The sequence below is a fragment of the Coturnix japonica genome, chromosome 3 (genome assembly GCF_054131305.1).
Source record: "Coturnix japonica strain WE chromosome 3, WE-NBRP24, whole genome shotgun sequence".
In the NCBI taxonomy this organism is placed as follows: Eukaryota; Metazoa; Chordata; class Aves; order Galliformes; family Phasianidae; genus Coturnix; species Coturnix japonica.
In genome coordinates this window covers 91,227,664-91,242,346 of record NC_140665.1, presented here as the reverse complement: position 1 = coordinate 91,242,346, position 14,683 = coordinate 91,227,664, and the positions used below count along the sequence as shown (strand labels likewise).

The window sequence follows — 14,683 nt, the reverse complement described above, 5'->3', positions numbered from 1 at the left end:
ACGTGGCATGAAAAGAAAATGCAGCCAAGAGGGAGAGCATCTCGTTTAATAGAAAAGGGTGATTTGATACAAAGTACTGTGAAGTGTAAGGCCACGTGAAGAGCATCATCGAGCTGACAAAGGTGGCTGTTTCTTAAGACATGACCAGTATTTGTCCTGGTGCTTTGATGCGGGTCATCAAAAGCCTGGAATAATTTTCTATGAGGTGCATCAGCATCCACAATGCGTAAACCTCATGTTCCATTTCTCCTGTATTTAAAACAAAATGCAAACACGGACCCAGCTAATTGCTCACACCTTATCCTGCCATTTTTGCTACCTTTCAGTAGACTTTAATACTCTGATTTTGTGGGGCTGAAAGTAAAGCGTCGTTTTTAGTGTCAAAGCTGCTGAACAGCATCTGTGCTTCTACATCCAGCAGAGCAGCCTGGCTCCCCAGTGCTTTGCTTGGGCAGAGTTGGGACCCAGGAACACGCAGTGTGTCAAGCTTTCCTAGTAGCCACAACAGCTTCCACTTGCAAAGAGTATGAACTGATGCAGTGCTGAGGATTCCAACATTTCTGAAAGTCATTCTAGGGTGGTTTTGTTGGGTTGGTTTTGAGCTCGCTGTTATCTCAAACTATCCAACATCCAACAGCAGCTGCACAAGGAGGGTCTAACAGCACCCATCTACTGCAGGACCAGAATCCAGAAGCGTGAAATCCCCAGCACCGCATTTCTGAGCATTACACGCTCACACAATGCACCGAATGCATTTGGTTGGGCTTACAGGAAAGTAGCTCCCAAAGCCCCGGGTTTCATCCTGCACAACTCTACTAACGCAGGGCAAGTCAGCCTGCATACGAAGATCCAAAGGAATAAATACAAAATATATTTGGTATAGAAAACACTAGTATCAAAAATTGAAAATCACCCTGTTGCACTGTCCATCCAAATATTAACAGCAAGCAATGCGCGTTGACTTGTTTAAACCTATTGACTTGTTTAAACCTATAGCCAAAATCATTTCAAAAGAGTCCTGCCTTCCTGAAGTGCTGGTGATTGCATCCGCCCAAACATCCAACACACAAACAAAAGGATGAGGACACAGCATCCATTTCTCCCCTAGCATTATTAACTACAATGAAGAGAACCCAAGTATGTACAAACAAACACGCTGAGGGGGTGAAGAGGGCCGTGCTGTCAGTCCTGTTGTAGCCAGCAGAGCTCTGTGCGACTCATAGTAAGTTTAGAGGAGGTGCTTTGTCCCGCTGCCCTGGCAGACGGATGGCACAGGGATGAGCATACTCAGAGCGCCGCTGCCTTTCGGTTTCTCGGTCATGGCGATTCTGTTCAGTTTGCCCAGCTCCGTCTGCCAGCTGGGGACCTTCTTGGTGGCCATGTGGCGCCGCGTGTGCTTGGTCAGGTGGTCGCTGCGCATGAAGCGCCGCTCGCACACGGGGCAGGCAAACTTCTTCTCTCCCGTGTGAGTTCTGCGGTGCCGCGACAGTTCATCCGAGCGGGCAAACTTCTTGTCACAGCCTTCCCAGCTGCAGCTGAAGGGCTTTTCTCCTGCGGAACGTGAAAGGAAGAGAGCTCCCATTAAGCTGTGTCTTACCACAGAGCTGTGTCCTTTTGTTTAAAGAAAAGCAACATTAACTACAGACTTCACCAAAACCTGATCCCTGAGACCATCCTTCCTACGTGGCCACAGCTCTATGAGCACTACACATCATGAGCAAATGCTGTGGGTAAAAAGAAAAGCTGGACTTCAAGCTCCCTGCAGCACTCCCTCCATCCCTTCCTGCTCAAGTGACCTGCACACCCATGCAACACATCAGACAGCCCACGTGCCCAGAGACCCAGACTCCTACAGGAGCTCTGGATGCCAAGGAAGGAGAGCAGCCAGGAAGGCTTTCAGCAGCAGCTTCTCGTGCTGGATGACTGCTTAACATCACACCTGTCCTAAACAATGTCATCTGCTGACTGCAGCCCCCATAGACCTCAAGAAAAACAAGATAAACATCTACTCTTTACCATCAATCTGGGGAACTCTTTGGAGCCAAACAAAAAGTCCATCAGAAAAGATGCAGCACAGCAGCTGCGTTCTTACTGCAGATGGCAAGCGAGGCTCAGTGTGCACGATGCCCACATAGCTGCTCAGTGAGCGGGATGAAGCAGGAAAAGCAAGTTGCTGCTGCTCTGCACACTGATGCTGCACAGCAGGATGGCAAGTGATGGGACCACGTGCTTCCCCAGCCACGGGTGCTCATCTTAACATCACTGCAGACACGGCTTCCCTGGTGGGTCAGCAGCGGTACGTGCCAAGGGAGAGGTCTGCTGCCACAGACCAGAAGCAGAACCACCATTCTGCCTCTGAGCTCCAGTTTACAAGGATTATCAGCTCCATACAGAGCTTAAGCTCTGTTCTCATAGGAACTGTACAGACAAGCTAGCAAACTGGTGTACATCCTGCCATGGAACCACAGAGGGTGGCGGAAATAAGCAAAGGGAAAACAAATGAAGACATTTAGATGAGCTCTTCTTTATCAATCACCTGCTGTGCTCGTTCCTCAACATCAGAAACAGCCCCTGCCAAGAACTCAGCCTTTAGTTTTGATTTAATGGGATCTGAGAGTTTAAAAGAGAACAGATAGAGCACACTTACACTGCCTCTACGCTAACCAGATGTTATGGAACAAATCACAGTGATTATAACTTACAGTTACCTAACATAAAACCAGTTACATCCCTGCAGGAGCTCGACTTCCTAACGCTGTGGCCCAAAATCTTAACACACACCTATTTAGCCTGGCCAAAACTCTAGGAATTCTAATCGTAGTGGTATTGGTCGTATTGGAATGTTCCTTTTCTTTCATTCACATGCAAACTAAGAACAACTACCTGCACTGTGGATTGCTCACACCAGAGCCCTCCACGCTCAAAATAAAGACTTGCACAATTCTCTGCAATCCAGTCCAGCTGGCAGAGTTCCACTCCAATCTAAACACATGCACACAGAGGGCAAAGCTTTGCTCCAACTAAAGCATGTGAAACTCAACCAACGCTACGGGGTCGGCTGAGGTCTCAGAACAAAGTCTGTTTTGTTTTGCTTGCCCGTGGAGAATGAGCATTCTGCTCCTCTCCCAGATGAGCACAAGATCCCCGACCACCTGCCCCTTTCCTTTCCCACCCGCTGCCACGCACCCTTGAGCACCCCAACGACAGCTCACCCCACGTTACACACCAGTGTGGGTACGAAGGTGGGCTTTGAGGTGGGAGCTCTTGAAATAGGTTTTCTTGCACCCGGGGAAGATGCAAACGTAATTCCTCCGTCTCGAAAAGTCCATCTGGGGGGCGCAGCTTTGACCAGAAGCAATGAACACGGGGGCAGGAGCGAGGGGCAGGAGCTTGGTGTTCCCAACAGTCATTACTGTTTGCGGGCACTGCGGCGTCGGTGCGACAGCAGTCTGTGGAAGAACCAACATGACGGTCCCCTGAGGCACAGAAGATCCCACGAGCACGGGTTGAGAAAGCGGAGCCGTCTGCGGTAAAATAGGTTTCATGGGAGCCGAGATGGTTGGAGCTGAAGGTTTGACATAGGCATTAATCACACCACTCTGTCCGCTCAAAGGGATCATTTGACAGAGGACCTGGGGGCTCGACACAGGGACCGGTGTCACTGGGGTAGCTCTTGTTTGCAAGTCATCCTCGCAACTCTTTGGTAAGTGGGTCTGTGGAGAAACAGGTCGGATTGGAAGCTGTGCCTTGCTGGGCACCACATCACTGCAGTCAGCCGCACATGGCTGGTGCACCAGGGAGGCCTTGTTAATTAAAGCATCGGCAGCACACGTGTCCTGTGACAGGCTGGAATGGCTTCGGTCCTCAGCTCCACGCTGCTCCCCTGAAGTCCCACAGCCTGGAGCTGCCTTTGCCTTCTCTGCTCTGTGGTGGTAAGCAGAGCTGTCAGCCGTGTGCCGTATGACGCTGGTCACCATGGCCCTGCAAGGCTGAGGGGCAGAGGCTTCCACGAGGGCCGCCCTCTGCTCACACTGCCTGTCCACACTCAGAACGGACGGCTTGGCTGCAGGAGTCGTGTTGGTGGTGGATGTGACCGAGCAGGCGGCCGTGTTTGCCATGACGGTCCTGGGCTTGGAGTAAGTGACCTGCGAGGGGAGCAGCACGGCGGCAGACATGTCCACAAAGTCGGGGCTGTGCGGAGGGGTCATGCACTGTGGAAAGAAAGCACTGTTACACAACGCTGCTAATGCACCACACCATTATACACAGCCTGCAGTGCAAAAAGGAAATCACACCTGCTCCTCAGAAACCGCTTCTTGGGGAAAGCAATTAAAGCTGCATTGCCTCATCTGATGGTCATTCAGAACAGGCTCAGAAATACACTAATTAATAAAAGGAAGGCAATGAGGCAGACTGCAGACCTACATTAAATATTGTGTTCTACCCAGTGCACTACACAAACCCTCTCATATCTTCTCCCAGCAATGGGCGCAGATGTAAGAGGCTGATGACACAGACGGACAAGCAATAGACAGCAGTACTGTACCACGTGAGCTTCAATGTTCCAGTAAGACTTGGATATTTTTATCTTTAATTTAATTATAAATGATACTTCAATAATTTAAGATCTTTAAATAACGATTCCTCCAGCAGCTGCTGGCTATTCCCAAGATACACACAAGTGGAACTGCTCTTCCACCCCCTCACACACCCCTGTACTGCCACCTCTCCTCCCCCTCTTAGCACTGCAATCCCAGCCCAATTCCTGTCTGCTGGGCAGCTCACAGTCCCACACTGAGTGACAGCAGGATAACAGCAGAGCTCCACCAGCCACTTGCTGCATCATCTCAGCCTTCTTGTCTCTCCTATTCCCTTTCTGTGACGTAACTGCATGTTAAAAGCCAGCTGGCTGAAACAGGTCCTAGCCTTCTAAAACACAAATGATAGTCTTGTCTTTTTTAATCTACTTTTATTGCAACATAAATTGAAACAAAAAAAAAAAAACAAAAAACCCAACTGTGATTCAATGGATGTTCATCAGCCAGAGCGGGCCAATGCACAGCATAAAAACCAATTAGATCTGCTGTTTCATAATTGTAACCTGTACCAGCCATCAGTGCGAGGCCTAATGCCGTCAAGAGCCTTCATAAAGGCCTTCAGGTAAGTCAGCGCTGAATCACTGAGGCTCCTTCTGCCTTTTGTGCTCTAAATGCTCCAAGAGCCAGGCAGCACTTCTGTGCCGTGCAGCTGATGGAGCACAGAGCCGAGGGCAGGGGCTGGGGTCTCCTCCTCAGGGACCCCCAGATGCGGTGCTGGGCACGAGCCCCATTACCAGCAATCTCTGCAGGGTCACATAGGAGGGGTATCTTAGCCAAGTGACAACAGGGATGTACCATACAGGTATCACACACTCTGCAGTCACACCTTCCTTACCAGTGTAGACAAATAATCCTTTGGTAACTCCGAAGTGGCCTCAGCGTGCGTTGTGAAATCTCCCGAATCCGAGAAGGGTGTGAGGGGCCTTATCTTTAATATGTCACCTTTCTGCAGTCTTTGCCCCCAGGAGCTCATACAAACAAGCGCCTCGACGGCTTCGATGTCATTCTGCTCCAAGGTGCTGCAGCTCGAGCGCTCGCTGTCGTGGCGCTGCCGCTCCCGGATGGATTCGTAGATATCCACGATGTCAACCTGGATGTAATCGCATTACAGGCTATTAGCACGAGGCAGAACACAAAGCTGACGCCACCCACACGCTGTCTGCTCACCATGAAGGTCAGCTGAAACAGATCCCTGCAGCCAGGCTTTCACCCATCAGCTCTGCTCTCACCCTCCCCCTGCCAGCTTCATACGAGCTATAAGGGAAGAACTTCCGACCTTGTTTAGACAAGGCTGCCTGCCGGCCGCAGAAGATGGCTGCTCATTAGCACTAATCTCATCGCCGGAGCATGTGGAAAACACACTTGGTGCTGCCCGTGCCCTCATCTCCGCCCGCGGGCACCACGCTTTGCACAAGCATTGCCAGCTTTAGTTTTACCGCCGGCAAAGAGAGCGGGGAATCACAGGGAACAAGGCGAGGAGCTGGTGGAGCACAGCAGGGCTGCTCCCAAAGGGCAGGAGCTGGCTGTGCACACACGGCGGGCAGCACACCCAGCACAGGAAACCCCAGGGCACAGGCAAACCCTGCAGCCATAGGGAGGGGAAGGGGGGCTGAAAGCAGCCGGCGGCGCCACAGCCCGCAGCACCGAGGGAACCGCCTCATGTCATCGGGGCGCTGAGCTCCGCCACTGACTCACGTAGTGGGGCCGCCACGATACGGATACGTGACATCGCCTCCTCCGCTCGGCCGGGCGGGGACTCCACGCGACGCCTCGCGGCCGGGACGTGTGTCCCCGCGTCACCCCGCCTGGATAACGGCCCCAGCCCCCCGGATAACGGCCCCATCCCCCGGATAACGGCCCCATCCCCCCGGATAACGGCCCCACACCTCACGCACCGGCCCCGACCCCCCCCGTCCCCTCAGCTAACGGCTCCGGCCGCCCCCCGCCTCCCTGAGGGGAAACTAAGGGTCCCCGCGTCGCTCACCGCGGCCGCATCTCCCATGTCCGGGCAGGGCGAAGCGGAGCCGTGCATGGCGGGTCGGTGCGAGCGGGAAGCCGTGAGGCGGCACGGACAGAGCGGCTCGCAGAGCAGCACACAGCCGGCACAGCACGGCACCGCCCCGCCTCCTTCCCTTCCCCGCCCGCGGGGCCGACACGCCGCTCCCGCGCTCAGCAGACAGCGCGGGCGGGACGGGCTCCGTCCGCCAATGGGAGCCAATGGGAGCCCGGCAACCACCGCATGCGGCCAACGGGAGGCGGCTGATGGCGGCTGCCATAGGGGGGAGCCGGGGGGGCGGTGCGTGGGCGCGGCCCTGGGCGGCGGGAGATGGAAAGTGGGGGAAAGGTCGGGGATGGGCGGGACGGCGGCCGGGAATGCCCGGGGTGGGGCGGGGGCGGGGCGGGGCGGAGCCGGGAACGAGCTCCACGCCCATCGTGTGCGTGCAGGGGTGCACGTGGGGTGCGGGGGGGGGGGATGCGGGGCGCCCACTGCCATCTGACAGACCCGTGTCCGCGTTAGAGAACCACAGAATGACCCGGGTTGGAAGGGACCTCAAGGATCATGTAGTTCCAACCCCCCTGCCTGGCAGGGCCACCAAACATACACCTTTACTAGATCAGGTTGCCCAGGGCCCCGTCCAACCTGGTCTTGAACACCTCCAAGGACGGGGCATCCACAACCTCCCTGGGCAGCCTGTTCCAGGATCTCACCACTACATACACGGCCGCTCCCAGGAGCAGCCCCCCGTTACGTACCGGCGATGAGCTCCGTGCCCGGCCCTGCCCTGCGGCACAAACACCCACACGGGGCCCGGCCCTGCACGGGAGGATGCCAAGGTGGGGGCTGGGATGGGGGAAAAGGGGCCGGGACACGAGGCTGCCTCCGCCATGAGCTGCTGGCGGTGGGACACAGCGTCATGGGGCCGGACGGACAGCCCGGGATCCACACAGCACTGCCGGATCCAAACCCCCAGTTTGGAGTTCTGGGCTCCCCAGTACAAAAAAGACAGGGATCTCTTGGAAAGAGTCCAGCGGAGGGCCACTAAGATGGTGAAGGGCCTGGAGCATCTCCCCTATGAGGAGAGACTTAGGGAACTGGGTCTGTTTAGCCTTGAGAAAAGAAGGCTGAGAGGGGACTTGATCCAGGTTTATAAATACCTGAGGTGTGGGAGCCATAGTGGTGAGGCTGGTCTATTTTCAGTAGTGCGTGGGGACAGGACTAGGGGTAATGGGATGAAAGTACAGCATAGGAAGTTCCACATGAATGTGCGGAAGAACTTCTTTACAGTGCGGGTGACGGAGCACTGGAACAGGCTGCCCAGGGAGGTGGTGGAGTCTCCTTCTCTGGAGATATTCAAGACCCACCTGGACGCCTACCTGTGTGACATGGTGTAGGGAGCCTGCTTTGGCAGGGGGGTAGGACTCGATGATCTCTAGAGGTCCCTTCCAACCCCTACAATTCTGTGATACCCAGGTCTCAGGTGCCGCCCAAACGCTCCCTGCTCTGCAGCCGCTCCAGCGCCTCCCTCAGCCCCAGCTGCCCCTCCATGTGTCATGTGGGAGATGCCGGGGAAGGCAGTCGTGCTCATTGCGCATAAGACCGACTCAGCGTTAGAAATGAACATATAAAATTTAATGGCTTGCTTTAAAATCCTTTTTCAATTAAAAAACAGCAGGCAAAAACCAAACAAATCGGTTCCGTAACACGTACCACGAGGTTGCTGCTACAGTGAGAAGACCCGCGTCCCATAGAGCCTCAGAGGGAAACAATCAGCAGGTTTAAGTTCACATACTTCATTACAGTAAAAAAGAAATAATGCTTGAGTCAACCCTACCCCTATGGAGACCCTAAACTACTTCCCGCAGCCCAGACTGAGTTTCTGTAATACAACTTCCATTTTCAATACAGATGTGACGAGATACACGTATTCCATCTATCAGCTTTATAAACGTCCCTTGTGGTGGTGCCCGTATCTCACAAGGGAGGCCTGATGGCACTGCAGGCCCAGCAGGCTGTTAGTGGTGCTGAGAGAGGGGAGGAGGGATGGGATGCTCTGTGTGCCTGCATGGGGATGGCCAGAGCATAAATCCCACAGTCCCAGTGCTTCCTACCTGCTCACATCCCACCCTGCAGTGCAGCCATTACTGTGTGCTGCTAACCAGAGGGCACCTTTCCTTCTTCCTAAGCTCAAAGGCACGATGTGTAAGCACTATAGAACCTGCTGCCGTGGCTGTTTGTGGAGGTTTCTGGCAGCCAGGCCCAGGCCGAGTGCTGCTACCAGCTGCCCTCATTGCTTCTCCCACCAGCTCAGTGCCACATGATACATGTCTGCAGCACCCTGCTGTCCAGAGGGGTCGGGGAGAGCTGCTCCCCTTCCCTCCACACAGGAAAATGCATGTTGAACAAGGTCTGTGTGCGTTCTACGAACGTACCCATGTGTGCTCACCTTTGGTGCATGTTAAGGCTTCGTCCTTTTTCTTAAATAGCTACGTTAAATATCTGTTTTCTCTGTCTATGGCATCCTTTTAGATGGGCTTCTTTGCATATATTCATGGTATATATACACAAACACCGTATTTTATATATATTATATATCACTTGTTATGTACACATTTACAAACCTTCAAAAATATATTGCACTTATATACAACATAGCTTCATCTGATGAGAGTTCACACAGTTACTAAGGCGAGTTCTTCATAAGCAAGGCAGTATTACGTTCCCCCCCATTGACACACGTGATTCCGACAGCCTGCCCTGACAAAGAGTAAACATCGTGATGACTTTTCTCCTACCTGCACGCAGTTCCTACCAGTTTCAGTCAGTAGTTTGGCAGCTCTACCTAACAAAAAACAGTCCAGTAATACGCTCTCAGCTGATAACGGGCTCAAATCGTGGGTGCTGAATAGATAAATAAGACATCACCGCTCTAAAAGGCCACCTTCCAAGGGTTTCCCCTCCCTTATCTACTAGTCTTTTATACACGCTCTATTTAATTGCTGTTCTTTGCTCACGGGTTTCAAGTGCAAATAAGGTCATGAGCATTACAACGTTCTCTAGAAAGAACAGAGACACAAAGGTATCGAGCAGAAACACCTCTCTGATCCCCAGCACAAGTCAACCCCTGACTTGCTCCTGGAGAAGGCGAGCGGTGTTTTACCCAACACACGACATTATGGGAAGATGATCACTCGAGATCCGTGCTTCACATCCACAGAGGATCCGTGATCTTAGATCTCAGTGAGAGTCAGCTTGTAAGATCCTCCGACTTCTTCGATCTGCAACTGGAAGGTATCTTCATTGGAATAGTGTTTCACAATGTTATCATCCATGTTGACCAGGATTCTGGAACAATAAGATAAGGTGGGGAAATATTAGAGTTCTAAAGGCCGAAGCCAGCAAAGCCACACTCAGACCTCAGAGCACTGAGACTGTCCAGAGGTAAGATGGACTGAACCTTCACCTGCCATAGCAAATCTAGCTGCTCTTATCACTCAGACCTGCCACCAAGGGCTGCAGCTTCCCAGCTGAAGGAAAGCATGAAGGGAACTGGGAGGGAAGGGGATCTCAGGAATGGCACAAATCCCATCAGATGCTGAACACGCTTTGGCAGCCGTGGGGCTCTTAACTGGTTTGTTTGACAGTTATAAATAATCAGCAGTTTTAAATAACCCCCACAGAGTCCACACTGAAGAAACAGCCAATATGTGGCCACTTTTACTTGCCAGAATGAACATGTATTTGTAAGTGTGTGTACAAAAGCGTGTGCACACCCAAACACACAGAGCTGTCCTCAGTGCTGCTTTAGCTACCACCGATTCCAAACTCTTGCTGTTATTCTGGTGTGGCAATTCTGCTACAAAAGCACTTCTACTGCTTGAAATTACATTGCAAAGGTGATTAAAGGGCTTAATGCTCCTGGGCAGAGGGACTTGGGGGGGATGAAGTAAAGAAACTGAAGTGACTTTGGAGAAGGGCCATGAAAATTACTAACAGGAAAAATAAAGGCACGTTCATGAACTCAACTATGAACTCAAGGACTGTGGCCTTTGCAGGGAATGGGTATTTCACAAGCAGAGCTCTCTGCAGTGTAGCACACAAAAAGACCCAGGTTAAGTAACCACAGCCAAATATAGACAGTGAGAACTGTCTATAAACAATTTCGCATGGGTTCAGGTAGGTTCTTTGTCACTTGGGGCCTTTGCACAAACAGAACTCTTCTCTGGCATGATCAAGTCTGATTCAAATAGCAGCCAACTCGAAGCCCAGTGACTTGCATTTATAGAGCGAGTCCAACTGTTGAGCTCTACAGGACCTTTATGCTTTAGTGCTCTATGAGTTACACTGGAACAGGATTAGTTCAGGGCCTGAACACACACACACACACACACACACAAATGACATCTGCATACACACAGAGCTGACGTTCTCAGAGCCGCTCCAAGGACACATACTCACCCTTTTTTACATTTCTTGAAGATTTTTCCTATTTTATCAAATGGAACATCGTACTTGTCAGATATCTAGAAGAGAAGAAAGAAAACACCTGTAAAGCAGGGAGGCTGCTAAGACTGCCCTTCACTTCAGTGCAAAACACTCAGTTATGATCTAAACACGGGCACTGATTCTTGATCTAGCAGCTCCCTGCTGACTCAACAAAGAGCTACACAGAGAGAACAACACTGCACCCCCTCTGGGCTCTCTGGTGTCTGCTTGAGCTGCTCTCACAATTATCCATCAATAGAATTATCTTCTGCCTCCTGTTCCTCACCCACATTTGCAGAGAACAGGCCAAGAACATCATACTATGAAGCACCATGGGCAGGAAAGGGTCTTGTGTTACAGAGCCGTCTCTGGTCCCAAAGAAGGCTGCACAGCCAGGTATTGCCTTCTGAGGCCTCTGTCCTCCAAGCCTCCACGAGGCATTAGTCACAGAATGACAATCAGAAATGGCAATTCTGAGCTAGTGCCAAGCATTACATCATTCCCCAGAGTTAAGCTCTGTACTTCCCCTGCAGCATTAAAGCTGCAGGAGTTGTGGAAAGCTATTTTGGAAGGCAAGCACCAGAGTATAATTTCACGCTTGCGTGCACAGATGCATAGAACAGTTCAAAGCACACTGCTCTGTTCTAAGCTGGGGCTTTGAAAGAACTCCTCTCTGGAAGCCTGCAGAGGGGAAGGCAGGCCCCCAAACAAGGCCTTCAGACAGAAATAAACCCAAGCCATTGAACATGCTCTAGAAATTACTCCACCTCCTGATTCAGCTCTTATCTCTGACACAAAGGACATTCCAAGTGGGAGCCCATTGACTGTTTTTTCCTCAAGGAAAAGACCTACAAACTGCTTGCTGCTGCCACGTGCCCAGAACAGGACCTGCATACAGAGCGAGCCCAGAGGTCTGTCTTTCCAGCAGTGCCTAACAGTGTGCAGCTCTTCAGCTCAGATTTTCAAGGAAGGTTAAGAAACACCTTCTTATACCCAGATCTCATGTGTGTGGAATAAGATGCTTAAACAGGAAGCTTCCAAAAGCCCCTTCAACAATGAACTGAAGCATTATTTACATTAATTTCCCCTTCACTGAAAGAGCATTGGCCTTCTGCATCGTTTCCAGAAGCAGCAGAGATACACGGACACAACTACAATCAGCATAATTATAAATCCTATGATTTTCCATCACACACTGACTGGGCCACTTGCTTTTTCTCAAGCAGGAGGCAAGGACTACAAAGCAGCCTTCGTACTTACGGCTTCCATCAGGCCTTTCAGAGATGGTGTCTTTAACATAAGTGCATCAAAGACTTCCTCTGATTCTTTTCGGACATAAAGCAACACTGAAAAGCAAATCACAGACAGGAATTAACTGCACAGTCCATTCTCATGGCTAAGTAAGGAGCAATACAGACTAAAGGTCTAATGAAGAGAAGTACATACGTACACCTTCTATACTCTGAAGAGGTACAGCTAGGTTAGCTCACAAGGCACTGTTCATGTACAAAAATACTATGTACTTACATGTCAAACACGTCAAGTTTTTCACTACCTGATATCTTCTTCACATTTTGAAAGATTACATTTAAAACCCAGAAAGGAGGGATGCAAAACATGGAGCTTTGAGAATCTAGCGCTCCTTCGTATCTCCCAAATTACCTACCATAAGGTTTTTCACAATTAACCAACTTGACAGACACCATCATATATTTATTTGTACACTGCCCCTCTCCTCCTACACCATCTCATCTGCCTTCCCCCTCCATGCCACATGTGAGGAATACCCGCTCCATCTCAGCTGACATTAACCACATGCTCTTTTTCCTGCTAGGAGGGGGACCAAAGAATAAGACACCCAATGAGGTAAGTATCTCTAGCGTTCTCAAGCTTGCAGAGTCATTGTATGTAACATCAGCCTCATTAAAAACTGCATTTAGGCTGAGGAATAAGCCGTAAGAGCAAAAAAGCTTGGACTTGAACGGCTTTGCTGCCTTTAATCCATCTTCTAATGACTAGGTACTGCAAGCTGGATTGTTTACAAGGGTTCATTAGCTACACGCCTTTGACACGCCTGCAATACTGTGCAATTACTGGTCTAAGATGACCAAGGTGAGCTAAGGACAGCACGACACCTTGATTTCCTTTGCTAGGAGATTCAGAACAAAAATTGTAGATTTTAAAACGAAGAGAGCACAAACACTCTCAGTAACAGCACAGGTAGGACGCCAGAGCAGTCAAACTACAGATAATCCCATGGGTCTCATTTTATTGCACACAGTCAAGAGAAACCAAGAGTTCACACACTTCCTTTTATAAAATCCATCATCTTGAATTAGTTTACACAGACTATCAAAGTACAGCCCTATTCAGGTCAAACTTGCAAGGTGGCAAAGGTTAAACCTAGCAAGTTTAATCTTCATCTTTTAATCCCTTAAGCTTTGTCCTGGTCTTCACATTCACAGCTGTCATCAGGCAGTCAATCCCCTATACCTCCTCCACAAGGGATCTCATTTTCTTCCATGACACCACAGTACCATCCAACTCCACAAAGACAGAAAATAGGCTTAAAATAAACAAAATATGCTCTCATTTTGCTCATTTCTGCCAGAAAAACCCCAAAAATTCTCCCATGGCAAAAAGGTTTGTGAAACTGAACTACAGTCTTACACACGTTCATTTTGTTATTTGTCAAAACCAGAAGGTCAGTATATTGAAGAATAAAATCTCAGAGGCATCTCCCTACCCTGATGGACAAGCACACTGATGACGCGGTCTTTGAAAGGAGGAAGTAATACCTCTTTTTGGTTCTTCCATTCTAGCCATTTTGTTTGGAGTAGCAATGAAGTCCTCTTCGCCAATGTAACCTCCTCTCTTCAGGTTGGAGCTGTCATTGATAGAGCAAAACATCAGCCACAATTACAGGGTATTAGCTCCTTCCCAAGGGCAAAGCTTCGGGAGTCTGAAAGAGCACAACTCTTACCTTTCACCTTCCAGCTCTTCAGAAGCAACAGGAAGGACCTTTTAAAACAAAGAAGAGATTCTCTTGAAATATGCAGAAAAACATACATCGATTTAACTAGCTACTGAGAACCTCAAAGGGTATTTTGTCCTCTGAGAAAACTTAGTAGTGTGAACTCTGCAAAACAAAGTCACATGATGACATACCATTTGGCTGGCATAACACGGCCCTGCCAGCAATATATTTCCCTTCAAGTGTTAACTGCTAACAGCAGCTTTATTGCCATAGATTTGTTTACACTGAAGAGTCACTGCAATTGAGCAATTCTGCTGTATCCCACACAAGCAAAGGTTCAACAGTGACAAGTTTTTGTTCTAGAAGAGAGAACCCCTAAACACATGGTAGGAAACAGAGGGGAAAGGCAGTTGGCTCCCTTGTTCAGCTGACTCATAAGCACAGCACAAGGCTACAGGGGAGAAAGGGGCTGTCAAGAAGGGAGCCAGACATGCTACTGTTTACTACTACAAGTAAGATCCTTTGATCCAAGCTAGAAACCATCGCCTTCATTTTAATAAACAGATAATACTTTTGCTCAGGGTTGTGCAAACTTTACCCAGAACTGGAATTCATTTCCTCTTT

At 50.1% G+C, this 14,683-nt stretch overlaps 2 protein-coding genes across 5 annotated transcripts in view; both read right to left on the bottom strand.

Moving 5' to 3' along the window:
- Positions 1-28: 28 nt before the first annotated feature.
- Positions 29-6,720, bottom strand: KLF11 (KLF transcription factor 11). The gene is made up of 4 exons (XM_015859469.3): positions 6,583-6,720; positions 5,434-5,688; positions 3,227-4,211; positions 29-1,551 (listed from the first exon to the last, which is right to left on the bottom strand). Exons 1-4 carry the CDS (start codon positions 6,628-6,630, stop codon positions 1,229-1,231), a joined length of 1,611 nt encoding a protein of 536 aa, XP_015714955.2. The 5' UTR covers positions 6,631-6,720; the 3' UTR covers positions 29-1,228.
- A 1,487-nt stretch (positions 6,721-8,207) lies between these two features.
- The window catches only part of GRHL1 (grainyhead like transcription factor 1), a 33,290-nt gene continuing 26,814 nt past the window's right edge, over positions 8,208-14,683 (bottom strand). For all 4 annotated transcript variants that reach the window (XM_085543948.1, XM_015859472.3, XM_015859471.2 and 1 more), the window contains exons 12-16: positions 14,066-14,103; positions 13,881-13,969; positions 12,343-12,428; positions 11,056-11,120; positions 8,208-9,942 (exon numbers count right to left, since the gene is read on the bottom strand). In XM_085543948.1, the coding sequence (XP_085400074.1) occupies positions 9,828-9,942; positions 11,056-11,120; positions 12,343-12,428; positions 13,881-13,969; positions 14,066-14,103 (393 nt within the window). In that variant the 3' untranslated portion in view covers positions 8,208-9,827. The remainder of the gene's footprint in view (positions 9,943-11,055; positions 11,121-12,342; positions 12,429-13,880; positions 13,970-14,065; positions 14,104-14,683) is intronic.

Bases quoted from the DNA above. Each gene is read 5' to 3' on its own strand.
- KLF11 (XM_015859469.3), bottom strand. From the start codon at position 6,630: ATGCACGGCTCCGCTTCGCCCTGCCCGGACATGGGAGATGCGGCCGCG. The intron at 5,689-6,582 runs GTGAGCGACGCG...GATTACATCCAG, and splicing joins ACATGGGAGATGCGGCCGCG to GTTGACATCGTGGATATCTA. The intron at 1,552-3,226 runs GTGTGTAACGTG...CACGTTCCGCAG, and splicing joins CCACCTTCGTACCCACACTG to GAGAAAAGCCCTTCAGCTGC.